Source organism: Carassius gibelio, chromosome A24 (assembly GCF_023724105.1).
Source record: "Carassius gibelio isolate Cgi1373 ecotype wild population from Czech Republic chromosome A24, carGib1.2-hapl.c, whole genome shotgun sequence".
Classification (NCBI taxonomy): Eukaryota; Metazoa; Chordata; class Actinopteri; order Cypriniformes; family Cyprinidae; genus Carassius; species Carassius gibelio.
In genome coordinates, this window is record NC_068394.1 from 23,462,910 (window position 1) to 23,478,128 (window position 15,219).

A 15,219-nucleotide genomic window follows, 5' to 3' on the forward strand; every position below is an offset into this window, starting at 1 on the left:
CTTTCTGATTCTGATTCTGATTGGTGTTTGCCCTGTGCTTATTCCATTAATCTGTGTATCATATCATACAAGGTTTAAATCACTGACATAAAAATATACACAAATAGTATAACGTATATGATGTAGTATTTTAGTTGATATTCTCTGATTTCTGAGAGATCCACATAGAGGCAACAGCAATGCAGTTGTATGATTCTCATTTCATTCATAAACTTCCATTCACTTCACACACTTATTATAGCATAGTGACTTAAGAGGTTTATGTATAATATCGCGCTGATCCCTTGGCTCAGTTTTCCAGCAAATATGACGAGTGGCTGTGCCAGCCTCAGCCGAATATTTTCCAGAAGAATGATTTGTTATGTTATGTTATTTATTTATTATTTGTGCCTTTCCGAATAAGGCATTCAACTTTGAGCACACCCCTAGTGTTATTACTGTGTTTTTGCTCAAACTAATGTAGCCTTGGTGAGCAATAGACTTCTTACAAAAGCATTAAAAAAATATATCCTTTCAATATAGAATAGTATAGAATAGTGTGTAGGCCTATTACTTATAGTATATCTGCCATCAGCCATTCTGCCACTTCTCTAGTTACAAGTATCCACATATTTAATCCCATATCTGTTGGCGGTTACTGTTGTGCAAGAATAAAATGCTTTAATTTCTTGCAAGTTTTGAGTATGCTATCCAATTGTAAAGATAATGTTATAAACCTGACTTAAAATGTGTGTCTTTTGGGTGTTGTTGTTGCACAGTCCCTCTGGTGTCTCTGTGTTTAACTGAAGTGGAATATCTTGTACTGTACGTGCTCTGGCTTCGTTCTCACCCCACGTCCAGGATGTGTTCACTTTTTCTAAGCTACCAAATGCCAACACACAAGAAATGCCACTGCAAACCAGAGAGAGAGCGACAATGAGTGCGAACCAGAGGAAGTGACAGGCAGGATTTGTTGAGTCTTGCCCAGAGATCGTGTTAAAGCACATTGCAGATTTAGCTTAACAGAACGGATGTGTGCTTGATAAACTATGACAGAATGAAGGACAAATCTGCTGTGACATCAGGCAATCCTTATATATCCAACATGTCTGTTCATTCTTTGTGGCTTTCAGGGCTTTTGTTTTGAGGACAAACTTAACCAAAAATGTAACTTCTGTCATCATTCACATACTGCCATGTTGTTTCAAATAGATGCACTTGATTTTGGAAGAATTCCCGATGAATATTAGCTTTTTCAATAGTATGAAACCATATACATCAATCTGTAAGTGTCTTGACTCACCAGTGCTGGATCTGATGGTTTCGTTCCCCACAGTTTGCCCCAGTAGGTCATACTGGTTTAATCTAGAGCTTTCCTCTTCTACCACCACAGAGTTGGATGCGTTCTTTGTCCAGGTGTACGTCACTTCTGTCGTTGTGTAAGCATCTGTAGGAATGATTTCAATGGGGCCACAGTTAAAACTTTGCAGATGATTGTTTGAAATCTTAAACTAATCGCTATAAGAAAGCCACTCCATGCTGTTACTCACAGCTGCCAAATTTGAGAGGACAGGAGTGGAAGTCCATGGGGAAATCTTCAAGATGCATTGGACACTCAGCATGCACTGTCAACCTGTGATTTACATTCACAAACACAACTAAAGCAGACATTTAATGCCATTACCATTACTAGCAGGACTGGGCAATTTTCTATGTAGTCTGAGGTAAGTAATGAAGGAACTGAAAAATAAATTATTTATTCAGCAAAGATACATTAAATTGATTACAATGAAAAAGATAGTAAAGAAATTTACACAGATAAACATGACTCATATTTCAAATAAATACTGTGCTTTTGAACTCATTCACCCGTCATCAAAGAAACCTAGAAAAAAAAATGTATTACGGTTTATACAGAAATATGAATCAGTACAATTGTTTTCAACATAATAATAAGACGTATTTAAGCAGCAAATCAGCATATATATATATGCTGATTTGAATAAAAATAATGAAATAATATTCCTTGTGATCATTATATATATATATATATATATATATATATATATATATATATATATATATATATATATATATATATATATATATATATATATATGGTATAACGCACACACACACACACACACACACACACACACATATATACATACATATATACATACATATATATATATATATATATATATATATATATATATATATATATATATATATATATATATATATATATATATGTACAGTATTGTTCAAAATAATAGCAGTACAATGTGACTAACCAGAATAATCAAGGTTTTTAGTATATTTTTTATTGCTACGTGCACCGGCGGCGCCAGGGGGGGTCTTGGGGGGTCTCAAGACCCTGCCAAAAAATGCCTTGACCCCCCATTTGACCCCCCAGCCTCTTCCTGATTAAAAAATATATATATCCGGGATAAAGATCCAAAAATGTTTCTCTTCAAACTACGCAGAACAATAATAAATAATAATTATTTCAACATTTATTCGTACACTGAACCGAGAACCGTTTCTGTCGGACGCGTCTTCTTTTACTGTCTATGGATTCGAGAACCGATGAGCTGATGATAACTGCGCATGCGTGATTCAGCGTGAAGCAGACTGACACAGAGCGCATCTGAACCGAACTGATTCTTTTGGTGATTGATTCTGAACTGATTCTGTGCTAATGTTATAAGCGCGGGTAAACCAAAGGCTTGAATGAAGGGCAATCATCGCCAATGACGGCATTACATCGAGCGCAAAAGAACCGGTGAACCATTTTTTTTCAGCTGGTTTATTTGATCGAATTGTCCGAAAGAACCGGTTCACTTGAGCACCTGCTCCTTTGCCCCTTAAGTGCCCTTTTGTCAAAGCAAAATTTCCTCAATTTTTTTTTGTAATAACATAAACTTTTGTGAATGCCTGCCCACGCCCAATCATAATATTAGTACAATTTATTAATAATAATTTAGCCGTAAATAAAATGACCAACATGATGACAGTTCACCTGACTACGACCTCATCCAACCGGGAAGATTCCTCATGCTGCACGCGCATTTTTTAATTGCTAGAGGATATTTTCAACATCGTGGCAGCTGGTAAGTGGTGTTTCATTCTCAGCGAAGTGATTTTGGTGTTTATTTACTTATTATTATTTTACAAGAACGATGTGATGTAAGAACATGCAGCTACGTTGTTTATATTGCTGTGTGTAGCCTGTAGTGTAGAAGTAACACTAGCATGCTGTTTGAGGGAGAAAAGTTTCACAGGCATCGAGGGGTCTGGTCTTTTTTATGTTATTTGAATAAACTTTTATTATATTACAGTACTTATTTATTTTTAACACGTAAAAAATAATTATCACAACACTGGTAAGGCTTATTCAGATTTTCTCATTCTCTGAATTATCATTATAAAAATAAAAACAATTCAGAAATGAATTAAAATATAATCATATTTTAAATGTGATGCAAATATTTTTTCTACAATAGCAACAGTGTTTACAACAGCAAGACCACTTTAGCCTGTAAACTCAATAATATCTATCTGGAAATAAAATATAATAAAAATGCATAATATACCTGACATGAAAGTGCAGTGTGAAGGATATGAATTACAAATGTAGCCTGTCATTTGTTTACATTGCAAAGGTGTTTTTGTTGTTTAGTAGCAGAAATATGCAGTTATTAGCCATGTACACTGTATTTTTTGTTGGTTTTCATAAGACCCCCCTTGAAAAGACCAGGACCCCCCCATTGCCCCCCCAATCAAAATTGTCTGGAGCCGCCACTGGCTACGTGGCAAACAAGTTACCAGTAGGTTCAGTAGATTGTCAGAAAACAAACAAGACCCAGCATTCATGATATGCACGCTCTTAAGGCTGTGCAATTGGGCAATTAGTTGAAAGGGGTGTGTTCAAAAAAATAGCAGTGTCTACCTTTGACTGTACAAACTCAAAACTATTTTGTACAAACATTATTTTTTTCTGGGATTTAGCAATCCTGTGAATCACTAAACTAATATTTAGTTGTATGACCACAGTTTTTTAAAACTGCTTGACATCTGTGTGGCATGGAGTCAACCAACTTGTGGCACCTCTCAGCTGTTATTCCACTCCATGATTCTTTAACAACATTCCACAATTCATTCACATTTCTTGGTTTTGCTTCAGAAACAGCATTTTTGATATCACCCCACAAGTTCTCAATTGGATTAAGGTCTGGAGATTGGGCTGGCCACTCCATAACATTAATTTTGTTGGTTTGGAACCAAGACTTTGCCCGTTTACTAGTGTGTTTTGGGTCATTGTCTTGTTGAAACAACCATTTCAAGGGCATGTCCTCTTCAGCATAGGGCAACATGACCTCTTCAAGTATTTTAACATATGCAAACTGATCCATGATCCCTGGTATGCGATAAATAGGCCCAACACCATAGTAGGAGAAACATGCCCATATCATGATGCTTGCACCTCCATGCTTCACTGTCTTCACTGTGTACTGTGGCTTGAATTCAGAGTTTGGGGGTCGTCTCACAAACTGCCTGTGGCCCTTGGACCCAAAAAGAACAATTTTACTCTCATCAGTCCACAAAATGTTCCTCCATTTCTCTTTAGGCCAGTTGATGTGTTCTTTGGCAAATTGTAACCTCTTCTGCACATGCCTTTTTTTTAACAGAGGGACTTTGCGGGGGATTCTTGAAAATAGATTAGCTTCACACAGACGTCTTCTAACTGTCACAGTACTTACAGGTAACTCCAGACTGTCTTTGATCATCCTGGAGGTGATCATTGGCTGAGCCTTTGCCATTCTGGTTATTCTTCTATCCATTTTGATGGTTGTCTTCCATTTTCTTCCACGTCTCTCTGGTTTTGCTCTCCATTTAAAGGCATTGGAGATCATTTTAGCTGAACAGCCTATCATTTTTTGCACCTCTTTATAGGTTTTCCCTCTCTAATCAACTTTTTAATCAAAGTACGCTGTTCTTCTGAACAATGTCTTGAACGACCCATTTTCCTCAGCTTTCAAATGCATGTTCAACAAGTGTTGGCTTCATCCTTAAATAGGGGCCACCTGATTCACACCTGTTTCTTCACAAAATTGATGACCTCAGTGATTGAATGCCACACTGCTATTTTTTTGAACACACCACTTTCAACTAATTCAACTAATTGCCCAATTGCACAGCCTTAAGAGCGTGCATATCATGAATGCTGGGTCTCATTTTTTTTCTGAGAATCTACTGAACCTACTGGTAACTTGTTTGCCACGTAGCAATAAAAAAATATACGAAAAACCTTGATTATTCTGGTTAGTCACATTGTACTGCTATTATTTTGAACAATACTGTATATATATATATATATATATAAATAATGATCACAAGGAATATTATTTAATTATTTTTATTCACGCACCTTCAAATATATATTGCAAAATCATGCCACACAAACAAATCTTTGAATCACAGTTTTGAATCGATTCAGTAACACCGACCGGTTTTGAACAAAATAAATTTAAGTTTACAACTCAATTGTGATATTTATTTTCTCTTATCACTCTCATACTCATGAAACAAGTGTTCAGCTATTTAGAAAATTGAATGGCTATGATTTAGTTCCAATTATCACTATTAATATGCTTATTAGCATGCATATAACTATTGTTTATTAGTACTCAAAAAGCACACATTTATGTTTTATATTGTATGCATGACCATATTTTAGATCCCTTAATCCAACACCATACCCACATTTAACAACGATCTTACTAACTTTATAAGCAGCAAATCAGGAGTTTAGAGGCAAAAGTCATAATAGTGAGATAGTGATAGAGATGGTGAATAAATTAATAGTAATTCTATATTCTCAATAATATTTTTAATATTAAATAGATTAATAATTACTATTAGTCTTACAAATGCAAGATCATCACATCAATTTCTCCTCTGTTTCACTATGTCTGCTGCATTCTATTTCTTAGTCTCTCTCTCTCAGTTTGTCTCCTTTTTTTCTTCCTGCACTTCATGGCTGAGTCAGGCTCTCATTGATTTGGGAGTGGTGAAGAGCATTTGTGCTCATAGAAGAAGCTGTGAGCGAGAGCGATTTAGAAGAGAGAAAAAAGCGAAAGAAAATTGAGAGTACATGTTGGAGAGTGTCATGATGTGATCTGGAGCGGCGTCAGGATGAACAGAGGACGAAAGTGAGTCATTATGAAAGCAGTGTTAGTTGTGTACACAACACACAACAATATGTCACAGATTCTGCTCTTCCTGTTTCATCTGCAGGTGATTAAGGAGATTGATGAGCGTCTTCTCAGACTCTTGAATATGTCAATTTTAATGAGAACTGCCCTTCACTACGAGGAAGTCACTGGTTTTAACAAAATCGGATCCTACAAAAGTGAGGGTCACATTTCTGAAAAGAGATTGAACATCTTAATTAGTGGTAAATCAATGCGGCCGCCTGTCATACTGTGGGAGCCAGTGAGGGATGAATTATTCTAATTCACGGGAGTACAAGGTGATTCGGTGATTTACATGAGGAATGACTCCATCTGCAACCCACAGCTAAATGGATCGTTCTCCAAAAAAATATAAATTCCTGATAACATTATGTGAGGAACAGATCAAAATTAAAGTCATTATTCACTGACAATTCACTGGAGGGCAACATTTCTTTAGTTTGGATATGTTCCTTGTATCAAAAAAAAAAAAAAAAAAAAAAAAAATTGGCACAGGATCACAGGCCAGTGTCATTGTGGGTTTTGGTTCTTTTCCTGCTGTAGGCTGTAAGGATCTTTGAAATTACTGAAATAATTAGGTGAAATGATATGGACATGTAATGCCATGTTTCACCATGCGTTTCCCTGAAAATAATTGCACACCTTAGTTTGATAACCAGCCACGTTCAAGCATTCAACAGCACTGTATTATAAAAGACAATACATATTCTGTAATATTACCGGGTTAACTACACTGACACTATCAGACAAGAACAAAATTTAAACTTGAAACTTTAAAAGCACAGCACTTTCCAAATGATGTTATGTGTGGTATCTTTTGAAACTCTTGAAGAAGCTGAGATATGAAAACAGTACAAATAACACCTTGATTACCTCATGGTGTACAGCAGGGTGCCGTCATCTTGAATCCGCAGCAGTTTGTTGGGCATGGTCATGTTGTGTGCCACAGATTTCTTCCCATTGTGAAAGAATGTGTCTGGAGTCCAGATCTTACTGGCCATCAGGTTGTTCAAACGCAGAATGTTCATCGGTCCCTCAAACTTCAGCCGTTCATCCTTCCAGCTCTGTCTGAAAAAGACATCGATGGTGTACTCCTGCATAAAGATGAAACAAAAGCACATTTTAGACTGTATGAGGTTCTGTTGCTCAGACAGTGTTTTGTTTGTGACAGTTAAGTGCACAATACCCTCTTACACTGATTGACTGGTGGTGAATTTGCTGTTGTGTTCACAACTGTAGCAATCCAATCAATTAGACGACCTTATAAAAGTCTGGGATTGTGTTCCTCCTCAGAAGCAAAGCCTCTGAATGCAATTCAAATTCAAACATTTTCTTGCCTTCAAATGACCCGTAGTGTAACATTTTCTATCCGCTTATTTTTGCTCTGGTGGATAAACACAGTACGCCAACTGATTTGCAAATGGAGTTTACTGCAAGCGCTGTAGGGGAGAGTAAATCGCTCAAACCTTTAACTAGTACTGAGGGTGATCAGATGCCACTCTCGGCTCCATAAGAGACATTGTGCGGCCCAGAAGTATCATTACGAAGCTCATCTTGGCTGGTAGAGCAGGAAAAACTTCTAAAATGCTTTAAAGAATGATTACGAGAAGGTTTTGACTTTAGATTGTGATATGAAAAGGTAACAGAGTTCCAACTAACTGTTCAACTAACAGTGAACCTGCTTTGTGAAGTGACACAATCGAAGCCAAGTAAGACATATTTTCATAAAACTGTAAAGTGCTTTATACTCAATTATTTCTATATTAATATGTAATATGGATGCTTGCAATATTATAAGCAGTGCAGACTGTATCTGTTCCATGTTTGTAAGTTGTTTGTGGTAGATTATTTTTAGTTCATTGTTTTGAAAAATGTTATCAAAAACTAAACCATAAAAATAAACACATTTGATGTGTAATATATTGATATGGGGAGTGGAATTTTGTACCAATAACATTTCACAATGCGTAGAGCTACAAAACACGTCAAAACACTGACCTGGCATTTCAAATGATGGATAGTTGACTAAAACTTCAATCAAATATTTTGAAATAAACATTAACCAATATATATATTGCTTCTATATATATATATATATATATATATATATATATATATATATATATATATATATATATATATATATATATATATAAATAGCAAGATCGTGGAAACACCCTTATTCGACCCGTCTCTTCGGCCCTGACTCTCAATATTACAGCAATGTCGCGGGGCTCGATGAGCGAGGGTACAGAGCGATGCCCCGGGTTGAGCAGACGCTTGCAAGCCTTTACACTATGGCCGTCCTCCAAGCATTTTCTTTTCAGCTTTTCTGAGCTGGCAAACATTACAAAATCCTAAGTAAATGAAAAAAAGAAAAAAAAAAAAAGAAAGAAACGTGAATATTTTATCTGATGCCCCTTTTAAGAGATCTAAAAGTTGGTCTGTTTTGTACAATTATTGGTTAATTATTGTGCTTTTTAAGGTTTTAAATATTGGTTGGTTTTGATCCATTAAAAGATTTAAATGTCTTTAGTTTTGTTCTATTATGAGATTTAAATGTTGGTCACTTTTGAAATATTTAGATATTTAAATGTGAGTCGAATATTATTATGTTAAAAATATCTAAATATTGTTCGGTTTAGTTCTATTGAGAGGTTTAAATGTTGGTATTTTTTTTTAGATTGATATTGTTTGATTTTATTCAAAGCAAAAGTAAATTACTCTCAAAAAGTATTAATGAGAATATGATTGAATGTTGCTGATTGAATCTGAAATGTCTGAAAGGTCTTTAAATGTCAAGAAAAATATTCTAACCCGGAAAAAAAATGACTCCTAAACTTAAGTGTGGTGTATGTGCAGAGGCAAAGCAGTTATCAGTTGAGCTGAATCTCGGCTGTCCTCGTCTCACCCCAGCTGTATATGGAGACTCCTGGGGCTGTAGAGCAGTACAGGGGCCAAATAAATACTACTCCCTCTCTAACCTCCCTCTCCACTTTCCTTGTTGTGCTTCCATCTCACTTGCCTCCCATTCTATACCGTCTGCTCCATGGCTCAGAGGCACACAGCATTAATAGACATGATGACCTTCTGTGGTGGTGATGGTGTGTGTCTGTGTGTGTGTTTGTGCATCGTGGCTTTGTTTAGCCCAGATAAAGGAGCACTGGAGGCTCAGCTCAGACCAAGATTATTGGAATACAGAACTACCAGGTTCACCCTCATCCATCACAACCGGACATTTCACATGAGGATGATGTTGGTTTAAGTTTCTTAGTGCTACCCACAAGTCATATCTGTCACCGCACTGGCTGACAGAAACTAATGATTATAAAGAGAAAGAGGAATGATGGAAGAAAAGAGATGCTGGATCACATAAGAAAGAGAAACCATAAATTGACTGATCTTTATAAAGTAAATGTTAGAATAGTTCTTAGATTAATTAGTATCTAATTAGCATCTCTGACTTCTGATGGCAGACTTTGGTAAACTGACAAATCTAATCACAGTTTCAGACATTGCTGAGGTCTTGTTTTCCCAGGAGAAACATTTGAAGGGCATTCAGTGTGTTCTTAAAGTAATTTTTCCCATTTTAATTTATTTTAACTGGCAATTAAATAACTAAAACTTTAGCTAAAATGAAAACGAATAAACAAAACAAACAAACAAACAAAAAACAATAACAAATAAAAAAGACAAAAACACAAAACATTAAGATTTTTTTGTACTAAAATCAACGGAAAATAGAAAAATAAAAACTAATAAAAAATCTTTTTTAACATTGTTGTCATGTCATTTCTATTTCTCAGAAGGAATTTTACTGTAGGAGAAGAATGTATTAAACAATAATATTTTCCTCTGGAAATTTGCGATTTCCTGATGCTACCTGGAAAACGCCTGATGTTCATTTGACATTGGTCTGCCGAATCCTTCTGTGAACCCTATTTATGTCAACTAACAGAAATACCCTGGTACTGCTTCACATATTCTAATAACCGATGTCAACCTGACAGCAAACATGCTACTGCACAGCAGCCACTCCTACCAAACCTCTTTAGCTCATTAACCACAAGTCTTTTCACTCAGCTGTTTACCTAAGTGTCACACATTTCCCAGCAGGTCAGCTCTAATGATGAGGGTTAACATGGCCATAGGGCATTGAGACAGAGAGAGAGAGACAGGCTGTCATTGTAAAGCCACAGAGCAGAAAACGAAATCCACAGGCTTTTGCTAAAAGCTCAGATATGTCGGCGATAACAATGTGACCTCAGTCTGACTTGAAAAGGATTCACAAAACAATAAGTAAACAATACTGTCACTTGTTTACCAGCTATTTACAAGCTAAGGTATCATAAGGTAACTTTTATTTGCTTTAGAGTATGTTGCACTCACTGTAGCCATTTCTTCAAATTATTGACATGAATTATTCATCAGGGATGACTCTTGCAGTGCATGTGTATGCAACAAATCTTGAAATGGAAACCCATAGCTCTCTATGTAGGCAACAACTCACAGAATGATGAAAAAATTAAGCAAGCAACACAATACTCTAAAAAAGAGGCAAACACAAATATTGTGTAAAATAACTAAAATAATAAAAATAAAATGCAATTACAAATAAATTTATAATATATATTATATAATATATAACATTTTTGAAATGTTTTTTAAAACAAGCATCTTATGCTCACCAAGACTTCATTTATTTTATAAAAAAAATACAGTAAAACAGTAAATTGGTGAAATATTAGCACAATTTAAAATAAGTGATTTCAATATAGACATTTTAAAATGTAATTTACAGTTGCACTGCTTAATATTTTTGTGGATGGATTTTTCAGCAGTCTTTGATGAAAAGAGAGTAAAAAAAAAACAGCACTTTTCTGAAATAGAAAACTTTTGAAACATTTAAATGTCTTTACTGCCACGTAATGTGTGCTTGTTGTATGAAAGTATTAATTTCTTTAAAAAGATTTTCTTCCAAACTTTATCAAATGGAAAGTAATGTAGGCATTACATCATTTTAAAAAGGTTTTGGTCATATTTAACCAATAAGAAAATAGCTGTATGTATTGGAAAACATACTTCTTCAATAGTACACCTCGCCTGTGGTGTTCCACATGGATCAATGCTTGCTCCTACACTTTTCTCTTTATACATGCTACCACTGGGATCCCTGGTTTCTAAACATGGAGTATGGTTTCATTTATATGCTGATGACACTCAGTTGACAGAGACTTTGCAAGGGTTGGCCACAAACTATGGAACAACTTACCAGTGTCAATTTGAATGGTATCATCTCTTTCTATATTTAAATCAAACCTTAAATCATATATTTTTTTACAAAAATATATTTGACAACAAATTAATATTACTGTGTGTATTTTAATTAGCTTTCTGAAATTCCATTTCTTTATGTATTACTTTTAATGTACAGCACTTTGGTCAACCCTTTGATTGTTTTTAAATGTGCTTTATGAGTAATTAACTAACTTAAAAAACAAAAACAAAACATATTAATAAAATTACTTTTAGTTTCATTTTTACTTTAAGCAGTCACCACTTTGCTACTGCTTACTTCCTCATACTTAAAATAAATTAAAATAAAATCTTACCAGCCCCCAAATTTTGAATGGCAGTGTAGGCATATTTATAATGTTGAATTTTGGACCAGTCTTGGCATTACAAATGCTTTCTAGGTAGGAAGGTCACTAGGTTTCTAAGCAGAGCTGATGTTGACACTGAAATGTGTATTTGCATGTTGAATTCATAATGACAGTGTAATATGGTTCAGTGAGGCAGAATGAGTTATTTTAAATTACTGATGAGGATGGAATGAGGAAGGACTATCTGCTACTACATTGAGAGGGAATCTATTTCAAAAGGAATAGAGGAAAAAAAAAATTGACCGTCAACTGTCAGAGCACTTGAAAAGAAAAAAGAGAGAGGGATGGTGCGGCAGAGGAGGATGATAAGCTCCGGGGAATGTGGAGAGGCAAAGAAATGGAACAATTTGTCTTTGAAAATGAAAAAAAAAAATTAACTTTATCAAATATGTAGACGTGCCTCTGTGAAATGCTCTCCCTCCTGCCAGACAGGGTCAGCATGCTAACATGTGAAGGCAGGGCAAAGACCTCACTGTACAATAGAGAATGCCATGCATTGTATGTTTCAATACAGAACAGCAGCCAGAGTTACATTGACTCAAGAATGGAAAGAAAGAGAAAAAGTGTGAAGGGTTGATGAGCAGAAGCAAAAGGAGGAGGGAAGTGAGCAATAAAGGAATGGAAAGAGAAAGAACGGTTTGTTTTCTTCAGTCTGAAGAGCAGAAGGTGTAGCATCTGGGTCCAGACTCATAGACACAGGAGATCAGGGCTGAGACGCTCATACTGCGACACTGATGAGTGGACACATGGACGCACAGCACGCCCACACACACACACACACACAAAATGTATGGTAACCATAGTTTCTAACCAAATATTACAACTACTGTCATCAAAACAAGACTGTTGAGAGGTGGAAAGCATCGTACACAGGGAGTATTACATCACCGACTGTATTCAGTGCTGTGGTATTTTGAAGAAACTGTGGTCAACATTACTTTAATGGAAAGCATTAAAAAAGCAATACTGCAAAGAAAAGCAAGACTGGTGTTAGATTGTTTGAAGCGGAATCAAAGTTTCCTTTTTTACTGGCTTTTGAGTTAAGTTTATTTGAAGCTCCAGGGTGGGCTGTTAAGTATGTGTGTAATGTACATCACGTGCAAGTACAATCAGAGCGCATTGTTAGCACACATATTCAACGCGGCTTACATGAGTCATATATTATCTCTCCAGAACAAAAACTCCATTAAGAAGCTCTAAATCCATTGAGAAGTGTCAGAGCGCTGAGTCACCAGAGTCCCAGGCACTAATTCAGAGTGTCACAGATGCAGTCAGGTGTCAAAGCCTTTCATTTCCTGCTTCGGTTTCATCGGATATGAAATTCATCCGGGTCACCGTGGACCACTGGTTATTTACACTGATCGCTTCCCCACATGGATCCAAACAGAGCATGATAACGCTGCTTGATATGTGTGGACATTGATACATTAGCAGTGAAAAATGACACCTGTACAGATGGCGGCCCTCTGTAGCCAGCAGTTAGATAAAAGACTGATCATCTGTTGTGTGATTCACATTTACATTTATGCATTTGGCAGATGCTTTCGTGCGATGCGATTTACATTGCACTCAAGGCACATTCCCTGGAAATCAAACCCATGACCTGGCCATGATCTAATGTTTAAGCGCCGTTATGAGCCATCAATAGACTCAGACGTCACATCTAAAAAATAGATCCAAATTTTAATGGATGGTGTCTATTATTATTATTATATTTTATTTTATTTTTATAATAGAGTGACTAATCGCTGTAATTGCACATTGACGCTACCTAGAAAATAGAGTTTCCTACCAAGAAGAGCTAGTATAGGGTTGACATTTGTCTGGGTTGAAATTCAGACCACAAAGTTTACACTCATACAAATTTTTCAAACTATGATTTTGCTCTTTCCATTTGCAAAGATGACTGCGGTACATCACTGTAAAAGAAATTAAGAATTTTATTCCTCAAACCATGACGTACTCTATGTGATCATGAAATGCATCATACTATTTTTACGATATTTGGGGTAAAACTACCAGTTAATCACACCTGCCATAAAGCATGCAAATGAGGTGTCACAGGGACAAAGAAACACTTTCTCGCTGAAGCTATATGCATCAGTCTATCCAAAATGGCTGTTACAGGGAAACCAGAAAAAAATCTCATATACATATATATTATTTCAGTTAACATTTATTTCAAGAGATGATATGTACTTAAGGTAACTGTAATAACCCTGTTGTGTAGTTTAAAGTCTTTCATTGTGCTGTAAATGATTTCAGATGTACTAGTCCTTCTACAGGTAAACAATCTGTGGTTGGCCAGACGGTCTGTTCCTGTCTAGGTAGGTGGTTCTTGGCTTGAAAAATCTGTGATGTGATGGTCCACGACGCTGATATTGATGGCAAAGTAGAGCTATCTGTCCGCCTCTGACAAATAAATGCACAAAAAAGAATTCCACTCACCATGTCAGTGTCTGAAACAGGGCCAAAACTGGTGACGTAAATGTCGGTCTTCACTGTGGTAACTCGATCTGGGAAAACAAAATGAAAAGACATCAAAATGAGTGCAATGGCGACAGCCTTGTCTCATCTGCCTTGAAAGGGGCATCTTTGTAAAACTGCATTGTCCGAGAGAAGAAATGGTTTGTGAATTACACACTTTTCTTTTACAGTTTCACTGCATAAAGAGCATCTTTCTTTCCTGAGATGAAAGCGTGCATTAGGCAGAGGTAAATGTGCTTGCGTTTACTGACCCCTTGTTATGCTGGCTAGTAATCAAATCTTTCTGCTCCTGCTTCAATATATTAATTCCCCATCTCCTTTCTCTGAGCTTTCTTTCTTTCTGGCATTTAAAAGAGCTTCTGATATTTCCTCTGCTTGCTGCACTTCACAACAGTCAGTCAGACAGTGGAATATTGAATACAGAACTACTACACAGACTATTCACAACAAAACACAGTCTGGGAAATGGACACATGTCCATACTGCATTAAAAGCAGAACCAAATAACTGTAAAACATGACTCAAATAAAATACAACAAGATTTCAAAATTAATTTTAAGGACCTCTGTTGCAAATTAGTCAATAAAACACCAACAATGTTTGTTGCTTTTCATTCAAATTATGAAAACAGGAGCAGAATACTGATGAATAAAGGCTTATTTTCTAGAATTTCCTTGCACAATACAATGTTATGACGTCAAAACACTTTAAGATTTTGATGCTTGCAACACTTCATCCAGATAATTGTACTAAGCTCAAATAATTATAAGTGGGAAAGCAAAAATGGCACGAATGCTTTAGCAAATGCATTTTTATCTCACGTTTGCTTT

General features: G+C 36.0%; 1 protein-coding gene across 1 annotated transcript; it reads right to left on the bottom strand.

The window, feature by feature from the left end:
* Positions 1 to 1,163: 1,163 nt before the first annotated feature.
* On the bottom strand, positions 1,164 to 14,482 carry LOC127946385 (gamma-aminobutyric acid receptor subunit alpha-2-like). The gene is made up of 4 exons (XM_052542927.1): positions 14,351 to 14,482; positions 7,113 to 7,333; positions 1,530 to 1,612; positions 1,164 to 1,426 (listed from the first exon to the last, which is right to left on the bottom strand). Exons 1-4 carry the CDS (start codon positions 14,441 to 14,443, stop codon positions 1,164 to 1,166), a joined length of 660 nt encoding a protein of 219 aa, XP_052398887.1. The 5' UTR covers positions 14,444 to 14,482.
* Between the last annotated feature and the right edge of the window lie 737 nt (positions 14,483 to 15,219).